At 44.5% G+C, this 14,024-nt stretch overlaps 1 protein-coding gene across 1 annotated transcript in view; it reads right to left on the bottom strand.

Moving 5' to 3' along the window:
* Positions 1–14,024, bottom strand: part of LOC119172765 (cell surface glycoprotein MUC18) — a 231,070-nt gene that overhangs the window by 124,499 nt on the left and 92,547 nt on the right. Inside the window, exon 2 of the mRNA XM_075893213.1 lies at positions 4,703–4,759. Coding sequence (XP_075749328.1) covers positions 4,703–4,759 — 57 coding nt within the window. The remainder of the gene's footprint in view (positions 1–4,702; positions 4,760–14,024) is intronic.

The following is a 14,024-nucleotide window of genomic DNA, read 5'->3' as shown; positions in this document are numbered from 1 at the left end:
GGTTAAAAAAAGAACAAGGCAGCATTTTAGAAAACATGCACACTGCATAAGCCAGAGTCGTGCTCGTTAGTAGCCACACAAGCATAAAAAGGAGGATGCCCAGAGCGTAGCGAAGAATGCGATGATAGAGTGTCTGTGCTTGCAACACGAGCGTGTAAAAACCCGATAAGGAACACGTGGTTGCCGGCCTATGTTCTCACCAGAAAGAGGCGCATTATTCGCAGCTGGCTACTGGAGAAACTCTACAGAAGCTACACACATTGGCGTAGAAAGCCCAAGAATATAGCTTTCTGAACGACACAAGTGCCGCCGAGGGCTGAGACGAGTGGCTGAGCCGCCGTTTCACGCCCTGACGCGAGCAAGAGAAAGATAAAAGGCACCTCCTCCATAGCTATCGCCCCGAGTACACTCCGGGTGTGTTCCTCGGTTGGAACAATGTTAAGAGTGCCGAAGAAAGCCAGGAGCGGCCAATCATGCGTTGAAGCTGGTCTTTTGTTGCGTCCCCGTTCAGGTCGTTTCATTCTATTGGTGTCCAATCTGCCACACCGGCCTTCGCCAAGGGTGATTGCGTGTACGCCTTCACTCGGCCTGCTCCTTACGGCTCCCTTCCCATCTCACTTTTTTCTGAGATGCTGTTCATTAACCCGTGTAAAGAATGTGGTCCAGTAAGCGTGACTCGTTACTTAACAGGATAGAATTGACACGTGGTTCATTCCCCTCTATTTTTCTGTCATTGTGGAAATTGAAGAGACCGAAGACAAAAACGAGCGACAGGAAATATAAAACATTGAGAGGACGGCAACGCAATGGCACAAATGAGCTTGGCTATTGAGGCGGTGACTATTCAGTCTCAGTTACGATGGTCTTCAAAGAAGACTAGAAAATACTGCATGACACGGAAATTACTCGAGTTCAATGGTTTAAAAGATAGAATTTCTGCCCCTTTGTTATGCCAAAAAATGACCAGAAAAAAAGACTGGACTTCCGCACATCACGGAGAAATAATGACGGTAAAGTGCATGTTCTTTTCGTGTCTGGGCTCCCCGCAAAAAAAAAAGTTAATGCATTGACTGTTATGCACAATTAGAAAATGAATGTTCGTTATGGAATTGGGAGTATACGTGTAAATAGGGGCATGCATTGATATATTTTTAATGCGATAATTACAAACATAACGGGGCGAAACTCTGACGAACATACACAGCAGGAAATTATTCTTTGCTCGCACGCAATGTAGTACCGCGGATGTGGAGCACGAGCAGTTTTTCTACGTATAGCCATCGGTATTGTCTGTACCCGTAACTCCATCGTCCAATTTCATTTGGAATGCCTCTATTCGAGACAAGTGACCTTTCCAGCCTGTCACTTGGAGTGTCACGTACATACATACTTACTTACTGATTAGCAATACTGACAGTACGGCGTGTGACCTCTTCGCAGACAGAAAACCATTTCGCACGCTTTCTGTCACTACTCTTGCTACTGTTCGTGCGATGAGACAGCCTTAGTCTATACATGAAATCACCACCCAATAAAATCACTAATTAACTACCCATCTTACGTGTCTGGTTAACTATACGAGCAGCCGTGTAGAATGATGAATGATCATTATAACAAAAAATAACCAAGTACAGCACAGTACTATACGAGCAAGTTAAACATGAGCGTTGAGTGTTCTACCACATTATTCTTCGAACATTTTGAGTGCACTTCTTGAGAATGAAAAACGACATATAAAGGACGACAGGGAGCAACACAAGCTCGCTTGTGATGTCACTGTGGCTCTATTTACGATGTATTTCGTTTTCTGGCATCCAAAACTTTCACCGTGTGCAACCAAACGCCGTCAGCCCTCTCTCTTACATGAGGTCTCGCGGCAAAAGTAATCTCCTAATCACAATGGTACTGCCGTAACAGCAAAATACCGTAACTGTGGTAAAACAATCGCATTGCTAAAAGCTCAAACGAATCAGAAAGACTGCTTATTTGAACGTCTTGTTATGAGTGACGCCTACATAAGAGAAATGACGGCAAAAATGAAGCGAAGAAAAATTCCCACGTGTCCATGATGAACAGAACGCACATGGTTGCTGGGAATGTCAGAATGGTAGGCTACAAGAAAACACCCGAGTTCGTAGTGCACGCCAAGTGTCGCATTCTTCGCGTTTGAAATGGTCTGTGGAGCTGTAAAGTGGGACGATTAGGCTCAGGAGTGTTTCAAGAAAACGGGACGAAGCCAATTACCGCCTATAAGCTACACTGCTTCTTGTTTTGTTTTGTTTTTTCCTCCCATTACTGGCCATGCGATAGGGTAAAGAAGGGGGGAACAAGTCAAGGAAAGTAAACAGTATACGACAATGTTGCCTGAGAAGAAACGCCCGAAGTGGTTACCGTGCCGCTGACATTATTGCTGTCTCCTTCCGGAAGCTCTTTTACTGCGTGACGTTAAGGCACATCTCGTCTGACTGCGTTTGCCACGTTTCGGCAAAACCATTCTTTGGCGGCACCTTTGCATGTGCCACCATGGTAGCGCCATCTAGCGGCCTTGCACAACTTTGAAACTCATGATACTAAAGCAAGCACGAAATACGCAAAATAAATTGTCATTGTATTTTGTGTCGAAGCTTTGCGTGTTGGGTAAACATTAGATGGAACAGAACGCAGAAGAAGACGGGGACAAGAAATAGCGACGCACACGCAGTTTTGACTTAGAACGCTTTCTTATCTGTCCTACAAACTGAAGAGGGTAGGGCAACGTGTAAAGGTTACAGTTGCGTTTTCCACAATGAAAAATTTGCCGCAGCTTTGCAAGTTTGCTTCAAGTGGTAGCCGTAATAGCAGTTCTGCGAAACACCGATATCAGTTTGCGCCCTCTAGTACAGGCGTGGTATACGCGATTCCACTGCCCCGTGGGGGAAAATGTCAGCTATATTAGCAGGTGCATGGTTTAAAGGCTGTCTAAAAGAGCAGCATAAGAATGTGTACAACACTGCCAGGTTTCACTTGGCCGTCGTCGGTCGTGGCTGTGGTTGTGCGCCCTTTTTGGAAAGAAAAATAGAGACGCTGGCTAAGCGTAACTTGCACTTCACATGTGAACTCATTGAGGTATATTTTATCAAAGATTTCAACAGCACGTGCGTCAGTGTTTTTTCGACCGCACTTGCATCTCGCGAAATGTCGTGTTTCAACACGCCATGAAAGGCACACCTTTGTGTTGCGTGGAGTTTGTACAATATTTAATATTGAGTAAAACTTATTGCTCCCTTTTAGTGGTTGCGTGTTAGTGGCATATGTATAAAACTTCACCATTACCTTCCCATCAGTGAAGTGTTTTAACTCAGCATTGTGTGTGCGTCTCACAGTTGTCTTTTCCTACTGGATTGTGTTCCCTCCAGTGTTTCCTCTAGCTTTTGCTACACTGAGTGTCTTTTAAACAGCGCTCACTACGCTGTAAGGTAATCACTGTACTTTAGCTATTACTGTTCATACGCACCGCCTCTTCCTGTACAAATATTCGCCCTTCATTCCTCTGTTTCCCTTCTTTGCCTTAGGCCCAAACAACCAAACGTTCCTTTCCTTTGACCGCGTCCTCTCCTTACGTGAGGCTTCCTTACAACCAAGTACCGACGGAGGAAGCAAGCGTACTCTGAAAGCTCCCTTAACCCGTCCTCGCGGGAGGAATGGTTGCCGCGCTCCTGCGTTCGAGGTTATCGAATATAAGCTTTGCTCACAAGCGTTTATTCTGTAAAAAAAAAAAAGGTTGGGTCACCACATCACTTCCAAATTGAAGTGTTAATATAGAGACGCGTGTACGCTTTCTTCAAACTACGATTACTGAATGTGAAAAGCCACCGTAGTTAAGCGCAAAACGTGGTGCATTCTAGCAACACTGAAACGCCCCACGAAGGAAGGAAAAAGGTTTCCTTTCCTTCCACCGTGGTGCAGTGCACGCACGCTCGCCGCTCGCGTCTCCCCACAGGGGTGGGGTGAGAGGGTTGCCTCGAAAACGAAAACATCACGTGGGCTAGCTGTGAGGCGAAGCGCTCGTTCAGGACAAGGAGCGGACCTAAGGGCGCACGAAGGTAGCCCCAAAGCAACCTTAAGCTGAGGAAGCGCCAAGGAAGCCTTCACCGAGGGCTCCTCAGTGAGGAAGCTTTCAGAGTGACATAAGGCGGCCTCACAAAAATGAAGGCTTCCTCACTGAGGAAAGGAACGTTTCGTTGTTTGGCCCTTATTCTCTGTATATAGTAATAGGCTAGAGCTCATCAGCTTGGGCTGACATCTCTGCGTTATAACAAAATAATCTATCTCGCTTTCTTTCTCTTAAAACATATGCGTGACACACAGTATTTTTTTCATTTACAGTGTCATGCTGAACAGGCAGTTGTGAAGTAGGCCACGTGATAAAGATGGCCATTGAAATTATGATGATCATATTCATCATAGTGTTAAGTTATGATGATGATTAAGATGATCGGAATGAGGCTAAGTGGCCTTCGTCTGCCCTCATTTATACTCGCACGCTTACAGAATCTACAACTTTCATGACATAGAACTGACAGTTATATTTTTAAATCTAAACCTAGCCTTAGAAAGTCATTTTACATCACAATGGGAGGCATAGCTTCGTCAGCATCGTTTGTACTGTTTTTTATCTCCAAAAAAAACCCGAAGAAAAAATAAAGCAGCATAAATATCGTACCATTCGGGGTAGAGTCTTGCGCTCCAGGCTGTAAAATTCTCCTTGTGTTTCCTGGGCCTGAAAAAGAAAAAAAAAACGTAAAGTGAGGCTTTCTGTATTGTATACATTTTCAAGGGTTAACGTTGCTTCACGATGAAGCGATTCATGTATATGCTAAATAGGAGAAAAAATTACGCATACTGAAAATGTATTTCAACAGGTCTTTTTAAGCACTGAAAGAGCCAACAAAAGGATAGCCATGGACGAATCAAACTAAAATCCTTAAGAGACTGCATTTGAAATTCAGGTATGTCGCCGCAGAATTGCCTTTTTAGGAGAGTAGCATGGAAATGTTCGTGAACTGTTTTTCTCACGGACATATCTCAGCGGAACTGCAAATGCACTAAAATAAAAGCTATTGTCGGAGCTGCTGTATGCTCTTGGGGTCAGATTATGGCATCGGTATACGAAGCATCCGTTGTTACAATGCGAAAGTAGGGAAAGCTTTCATGAGCAAGCATTGGTGAATTTCTTTTTCAGTTTCATTTTCCCAACAAACACTGACAATTCGGTTTCGTGACTGTGATGGTGCAATAGAAATGGCGCGCTTTGAATGCACGTAAGTCCGTGTGTTGAAGTGCCGGTCGTGGTAGCAGTCCGTGAGCGCTATACAACCGAGAATACCAGCGTCCTTTTGACAATGAACTTGCCTTGCACGTTGAAAGGTGCGTGTTGACATAGTTTCACTTTTTCTTTCTGCCACTGTTGATTATGTCAAAGGCAATTATCTGGCCTATTCATTTTGTACCGTTGGTCCGGTTCTCTAAAACGGTGCATAACTGCGGCTGTCGCATGTAAATCAGTGAGTCATGAGGGACCCTACACAGAAAATAAAGGGGACAAAACTCGTTCACACACACGCAGTTTATTCGCGTGTTTCGCCTTACGCAAAATACCTGCCCGCTTGGGCAAGCTTCAATAAGCCGCATTTAATTTAGACAGGAGGAGGCATTTCATAATCTGGTCCTTCCCATTTAACTCCACGCTCAGACGTTCGTGCAAAGAGATTTCTTTTAAGCTCATTAAAAACGCTGCGGCGGCGCATATTCCCAAGCGGTGCTGGCGCAGACGAAATGGCACCTTGTGCACAGAGAAAAAAAAGGAAAGTGGCAGGAGGAGAACCCTTCCAGTTTCTCGGGCGCATATTTGAGGTGCACCGCTGTAAGTTGCTCGCCAGGCTGAGGAACTCATTACCGGCGTTTTCCATTAAATGCGCCTGCGGTCCGCTTCGCCGCACCGCAGCTAAAACGTTTCTTGGATAGAACAGCTCTGCTCGAGCTACGGAAAGGCGCCTGGAGTTCTGCTTTGCGTATCTCTCGCGCCCCAAGCATGAGCGCACCATAAGTCAAGCTTTCATAAAAACTCTTTGTTAGTTTGGTGTTTAGCATGCCTGCATCGGTAGAACTTCGCAGTCCTCGAGACGTAAATTGATCCTGATTTTGAGAGTTGCGGCAGTTTTTTTTTTATTTTGCCAGATACTTTCGAAATAAGGAAAGTTAGAATAACTTATTATTGTCTTCTTCGGTAAACGATATGCTGAAAACAAATTACCGTGTGTCAGTGCGAAAGCGCTAAACTGGTGCTGCCTGTTTTTTCTTTAGTTTTTTTTTTATTTGCAGCTTCCGAGAACACGTTACCCGGTGACTTGGCGAAAAATTTATTACTCGAATCGCCTAGGGTTGGTCACTGGGCCTACGCTTTAGTGATCTAGTCGTAAACTTTATACTGCCGGACCAGCGACGTTCTTCACTACAGGGCCGCAAAGGCTACGCACAGTAGTCGACGATGACATTGTCAGCCACGTCAAAACCAATACGAAAACTCTAACTACACCTGTGTTCGATTTTCAAAAATCGATAGTTGCAACTATTACAGTATGTGGTTGTCCTGCTCACGAACAACGTATACGTAAGCTCGTGTTAGTTTTCGTGTGAGTGACTTACTTGGGGCTCTTTTTGTTTTCATTTTGAGTACTGCCAACTTGATGAGAGAAATCGTAAGAATATTCATTTGGAATGCGTACAAGTGGACAAGGCACTTACAATTTGCGTTGGGCGAGGTTCAGCGTCCTTTTTTGTATGTTTACGCTTGTTTGTGCATGTGCGCGCGTGCATACGTGAGGCAAACACTTCAGGTGTGGGGTGGGATGACGTGAAACCTTCTAAACTTCCCGCCCCTCTTTCGCCCATCCAACTGAATTTTGTGTGGGCATCTCAAGGTCTTCGCAACCTAGTTTGAACGTGAGCGAGACGTTAGGACGTGTTTTATGATTCTTTAACGAACTTTCAGCCATTCAGTGTAGAACTCAGTGGTCGCGAGCATAGAGTTTCCTAAAATTAAATATAGGGAACTGTGGAGCTGTGATCATTCGGCCATGATGAGAACGATGCATAGTACACTGATTTGTCTAGTCCTCGTGCTTGCGAGATTCGAACTTGTTGCGCTCCTTGTTGTGGTGTTTTGGTTTTGTTTGGAATAAAAGAACGGACGTTTGTGGGCTTAGTGACCCTATTTTAAATAGTATAAGCCTAAAAGGTTAAGATGAGGAAGTGCAACTGCTGGACTAGTGCTGATTTTTTGTTCCGTGACAAAGCAGCACAAGCACTGGGCGTCGTGAAGCCAGAAAGAGCTGTAGGTACGATGATTACACACATTTGTGTACTACCGATCATTTCAACGCTGGCTCAAGTGCCGTGCGTGGTAGATCCCATAGACATTGGCGCCAGAGTCTCCTCTGGTGTATTTTTAAAAAGAAGTTCATGGTTGGAAACGAATTTTCGTTATCGTAGCGTTAGCAAAATAATGATATTCTAACACCGGTTCACAAAGCTGACTCTCTTTAAAACATTGCCTTGAACGAACATGTCCATGTAGGCACGTTGGGGCAATTTCAATTAACGTACCCGTGCTGCAAAGAAGAAATTCGTTCCGTTATCATTTGACCCTGAGGGTAAATAAATAAATAAATAAGTAAATAAATAAATAAATAAATACGCCTCAAAATATTCATCCCGGGTATACCTGCATGTCAATGTCTCATTCTGAAATGTTATCTTACAATATGCATAGAACTGTAGCGTGTTAGATTGGTGTTAACATGCGAAAATGTAAATACCCGTGGAACGGCTTTAGTACTTGCTCAAACGACAATGCGGCGTCAACTGTTACCATCACCGCGACGTCTGACGATGGGAACAACCTTTTTAGGGGCGAAGCTCCTTATAGCGGCACCCGTTCGTCTCTCGTAGCCGTTGTAGTAGTGTGTAACAAGTATAAAATTTTGACCTCCAAGGTGGTGCCGGTGAGAGATTTCTTCTGTGCGTTGTTGAACAATAAAAGATAGTGCTCAATGAACATGCCAATGGCTGCTAAGGGGGAATGAGAGACAGGAGAATTTGGCTTCTAGTCAACCCGCACGCTGTGAATTTCTTATTGTTCAACAACGCACAGAAGACAAGAAAGGGTTGCTACGTTATACTCGCTGGCATAACCTCCTAGGTTTTAGAAAGGTTTTTCGAACGTTGGGCCGCAGTACCATGAATACAGTGAACGAGTATATACCATGAACTCGAGGTGGTTAAAGGTGGGAATTAGACACGAAGCGCAAGCCGTAAGAAAGTGTGCGTGTGCCTCGTCTCGTTCAGTCGTTGGAATGTCCGCTAGATGGCGGTGCTTCTATATGAAGAATATATGATGAAAAGATGCGAGATGGTGGTACTTAGAGTGTTGAATAGGTGGACGAATGGACACACGGACAGATGCATGGACGGATGCACGGATGGCTGCACGGACGGATGAACGCATGGACGGTCGGAGGAGCGAATGCATGGATGAAAGCATGGACGGACGCACAGATGAACGTGCGGACGCACGAACAGACACACGCACGGACGGGCAGATGGACGCACGGGCGGCCACACAGACACACGCATGGATGAACGGAAGCAAGAACGAATGCACGGACGTAGACTTCGCCCCGCTATCGATCATTCACTCCATGGATATGCTGCCATTTTTTTAAAGACGATGCTTACTTAGGGTACTTTGGCACAGAATTTTCTGTCTGTCTCTCTGTCTGTTTGTCTGTCTGTCTGTCTGTCTGTATGTATGTATGTATGTATGTATGTATGTATGTATGTATGTATGTATGTATGTATGTATGTATGTATGTGTGACTGTACATTTGTCTGTTTGTCCGCCCTTACCGGTACTCTAAATGGCACTAAACCATACCCCAAACGGCCGACCACATCAGCAGCTCCCACTGATATTGCTCAAGGTTCAGTGTTCGTACTTGTGCTTTTGTCAATTAAGAAGCAATTAGTGCGCATATCTGAGGCACCATAGCAACACGTCGATATTTCGTATGCGTGTCTTTATATTAGATAGGGCACACATAAGAAGGTTCATGGACCGTAGCGTTTGTCCCTGTGCGCTGACAGTGCAACGCGACGCTCAAAAAGGCAAGTGTTTCCAACGCTTGCTAAGACGACACGGTGGTGGCACCAGCCCGTGGCTTTGCGTTCTACACCTTCTTGCATCCGAGACAGGCGCGCATCTTTCTCCGTAGCCGCGCACGCCTTCCTTTCTTTTCGAAGATAACTGCCAGATAGTGCTTGTGTCTAAAGTGCCTCGATGGGCTCGTTCGCCTTCACTGCACGCAATCAGGCTTTGTAACGCAGTGCTTCCAGAATACAATTCATCGATTTTCTCGCGCAGAACATAAAATAAGCGTTTTGCTCACTCTCTGCACACGCAAGAATATCGTCTTTCGACGACATTTGCTGTGAAATATGCAGATACGGGGCCAATTCCTTTTTTTGTTTACTATGAGACCTGTTAACATATATCAGCTTCTAAATTTTTGTGTTGTTTCAGCACATTGCTCAATGTTCCAAACAAGCTAGAGAGTGGGAGCGTACTCTCACGAATAGAACGAACAGCGTAAAAGATGAATTTGTGGCACACACCAACGCCGACGTGCCTTGGCTGTCGCTTCAAGCCGATGTGTGCTTTCAGCCAGCGTGACCCTAGCGCTAGGACCTCACTTCAGATGGTGCTGATTGATTGATATGGGGGGTTTAACGTCCCAAAACCACCATTTGATTATAAGAGACGCCGTAGTGGAGGGCTCCGGAAATTTCGACCACCTGGGGTTCTTTAACGTGCACCCAAATCTGAGCACACGGGCCTACTTCGGCTGGTGCTATCGCACCACGTGTGTGTTCAAATTTACATTCATAACTGACAGATGATAAGCAGAGGCAGTAGAACAGCAGCATTAGGAGCGAAGTTCTAGCGCGATAGGGCCACGCCGACTGAAAGCACACATTGGCTTATAGTGACAGCCAATGCACGTCACAGTTTTATTGTGTCGAATGCTATGCTTTCTGCTGTTTGTGTTTCTTTTCATTGCGATAGAATATTGCGAGTTTATTCTCGATACAGCCACGTTTAAGTGGCCAATAAGTGTTTAGAGCGTTTTTCTAATGAATACGTCGACAGCTCTGTTCCATCTATGGCGATGATTTAGTGCATTGTGTAGTCGGGTTTCACTACAGGGATTGACATGTGGCCTATATATGCAAGCCTTTTTTGTCAGGCACCGAAATTGCGTTGCCCTAACTGAAGTTACAATCACTCGCATGTTTTTTTTTACAGTACATTTGTAATTCTTCTCGTTTTGTCATGCGCCGTTGGCAGAATACTATCATTATCAACACCTGGAATGAGCTGTCGTTAACTGGTGCTCACTATTTTGTCATTTCATCACTTCTGCCGGTGTGTGATGATTGTTCGTATTAGTGGATACGGCTACAACCGTCGACATATTGTCACCATTCTTTATTATAATTCCTGTTTTTTCATTCCCTTCGCACAAGAGGAGTGCAGCCAAACAGGTGTAACTCTGCACTCTATGCTTTCAAATAGTCGTATCTCTTTTCTAACACTTCAAAAAACAAACGTATATTACACGATATTTCTTAACTGAAAAAATTGAGGTTAGAAAAACACTCATCTGCATGGTGCAATGACTTGGCATTTGTGTTTCAACACATTAAGTATTCACAAAAAGTAAACAAGTTTTGTGGCAATGGACATAAATATTAACAAAGTGTTGGACATGCTGAACAGCTGTTCGTTACAGCACGACCATGGCCAGCGTTTTCCTCCTTTGACGTCTCAATGTTCGTTGGGTTAGGTTTGGGACCCATGCAAAGATGAAAGTGTTCCGTGGAATGCGACCCGTTTTCAGGCAAGAGACCATGTGCATCATCTGCGTCTGAATAGATGCGTCTTGGCTTGTCAAAAAAGGCCAATAGACGCGTGCAGAACGCATCAGCAGCCATACGACTAGTGACGCACCTACATAGGCAGCGCATAAACCCGTAAATACGAGCCGCTGATACGTCCACCGCTCTTTTGCGGACCGACGCAGCATAAACCATACGTAAAGAGGCGCGTGAATGGGCAGCCCCTGCATAGTGCAACGGAAAGGACTGAGTACGGTGGCACCATCGATCGAATAAAGTGCATCGCTGGGCACGACAGACGATAGCCGAGGCGACACATTCGCCGCAAGATGACGTTCCATTCAACCGAAAGGAAAATCTCGCAACAAAGAGAAGCCACTGCTTGCTCCACTCTCTCACTCTGCTGCCGCTTTCACTTTGGCGACGGCACTTGAGAATTTTATTCTTCGCGGGGACAGCGTTCTTCGCAGTTTGTCTCCTTCGGTTCTTCCCAAAATGTGAGTTGTGTGTCGTCCCGTAAGAAAACTTTGCGCTACTACTGAATCTGATTTCGGATTCTACTTCTGTTAAATAGGTAAAACAAGAATCTATGTTTAATAGGTTAGAGAACAATTTACGCGTGCAGTCGTAGGCAGGGATGTTTAACATCAAATGTTTAACTACTCTAACGAATAATGAGAAAATAAGCTAATTTGTATGCACTTATTTCGTGCACTACATTCACTTTGTTGGTTAACATACTTATTTACGCTGATTTATGCATTTTGCAAACTTCGAGGAAACATCCGTATCTACCAAACATAGTGATTTATTAAACTTGCCAGCAAGCCCAGTGCGTTATTCATATCTGGGCAAAAGCGAAACATCACAGCGAACGTTTTCCCCAACTGATGACGTCGCGATCCTCTTCCCTTTACTGTCAGTTGATGCGTTAAGCAATGACTTGTACAAGATATAGGAAAAATGGTGGCAACAACGGCGTCTTTATCGGTACCCTAAGCAACTTCTTTTTATTTTTTCGCCTATATCGGGAAGTCACGGTTGCATCCAGACATACAACGCGCATACATATGTTGTATGAAATAAGGCCACTGAGCTGTGGCAGCCTATACATGTGAAAAAAAAAGAAACAGTGGGTGTATTGCTGTGACGTAAACCATGGCTTTACCGCAAGAAAACATGAAGTCTATAGTTCGATGGAATGGATAGTAATAGGAACGTTATTTTTTTAACCTGCGCTAATTATATCCACAAGCAAGATCGAGATGCATAACGGAGGAAGATTTTAAAGACGTTTTCGCCCATTGGCAACCCTGTACTATGAAATTGTACAGAAAAAGGAAAAATTGTATATAAGTGTGTATCACAGACGAGTGATTACGAACACAAGCAATAGCTATGGTTGAGAATTGGTCGCTTACCATTAAGGTATGAGGCAACAAGTACACGCTATAGTGCTCAACATGACAACTTTTGCGATAGTCCAACGTTCCGATTGCTGAACTGGCACATTCAGTCAAACGCAAAGAATAAGCTTGAGTCATCTAGGAATCGGTAACACAGAGACACAGCGCGAGTATATCAACTCTTAGCACTGCTCAACCCGACACACTTTTGTAACGTCCAGCATCCCGACGGTGCAGTGTGTCAAGTGAGAAATAACCCACGACATGTGAAAATAGACGCGTTCTTAGCCCACAGCATCGACTTGCGCATCAAACTCCCTTTTCAACGCGCCTTCGAGAAAATTAAAAAAAATCAATGAAATAAAGCATGAGCTGCGCGAACCAATACCTTGAGTCGCGTTATCTGAAAAAGCTGGGCCTAAGCCGCTTAGATCGCACCGCTCACTGGACAGAGAAAGAAGCCAGCGCAAGAACTGTTTTCGAGAACGCGGCCCCGATGTCAGAATCCGGGAGCTTTTATTTTGTGCCCGGGATTTTCTTTAAGCGTGCAAAGATTAAGCGAGAACTTACGGGCACACGTAGTTTAAGCCACCCGATTTTTCGAACGAATAGAAAGAGCGTAACAATGGTCTGATCCAGCTGGTTGCAGCTTGAGCTGCCCACGACTGATCACAAGTAAGTGAAACAAAGGCGTATCTATGAAAAGCGCGAAAAGTTGTTTTGGCTTTTTTTAAAAAGCAAGTCCCTGCTTGCCGTAAAAAGGTAGACATCCTATACATATATATCTTCAAAATAAGGTGGAATCAACAGCAGGGCACAAAATGCGCGTGTGTAATTCACAAAATGAAGATTTCTTCAGTACACAGTTTTCATCCGCTATTTTAGCCTCTTTCTATAACAGAGATGGTCGAAGCGCGTTGCGTTGATGAATTATCAGATGCTAGCAGCAGTGAATAATGCCTTATACGTCTGACTGAATTGAAATGCTTTTTTTTTTATTGACGTACGTATAAGCCATGTCCTACTTCCAATTACGAGAGGAGAATTGTCAATGTTTCGTGAGTATAATGAATGAAGAAGTAGGTGGTTATTGAAAAGAAAGAGGACAGGTCGGCCTGGAAAGCGGGTTTCTAGCCTGCTGCTTCCCACGGGGTAAAAGGAAAAAAAAAGAGAAATAGGAGGGTATGATGATGGGTGATTGTGATATAGCACAATGAATACAATGAAAATCGAACAGCAACTTGCAGTGCCGGTAGCCACGATTTCCTTTTCGTTGCGAGGCAATTCAGAGGGGTTTAGTTTTTTTACATGTACCCGGCAGCCAAAGTTTACGGGACTTGAAATTCGCTGCAAGTTTATTGATTTGTGAGGTTTAATGCTCCGAAACCCCTGTATGATTATGGGAGACGCCATAGTGTAGCGCACCGGAAGTTTCGACTACCTGGGGTTATTTAACGTGCACTTCAACGCACATCAGCGTGGGCTGCACGCTGATGATAACCCTATTCCCATTTTTACTGCCCTATATAGAGATCAGCAAGCTAGCTGTCTGGTCATTGGAATTCTGCTGTATAGAGCCCTTGCGAGTGTGTCTTGCCGCTTTAGTTACGTAGGCGGAAAACC

Source organism: Rhipicephalus microplus, chromosome 4 (genome assembly GCF_043290135.1).
Source record: "Rhipicephalus microplus isolate Deutch F79 chromosome 4, USDA_Rmic, whole genome shotgun sequence".
NCBI classification, from domain to species: domain Eukaryota; kingdom Metazoa; phylum Arthropoda; class Arachnida; order Ixodida; family Ixodidae; genus Rhipicephalus; species Rhipicephalus microplus.
This window is presented reverse-complemented; position numbering and strand designations above follow the sequence as displayed.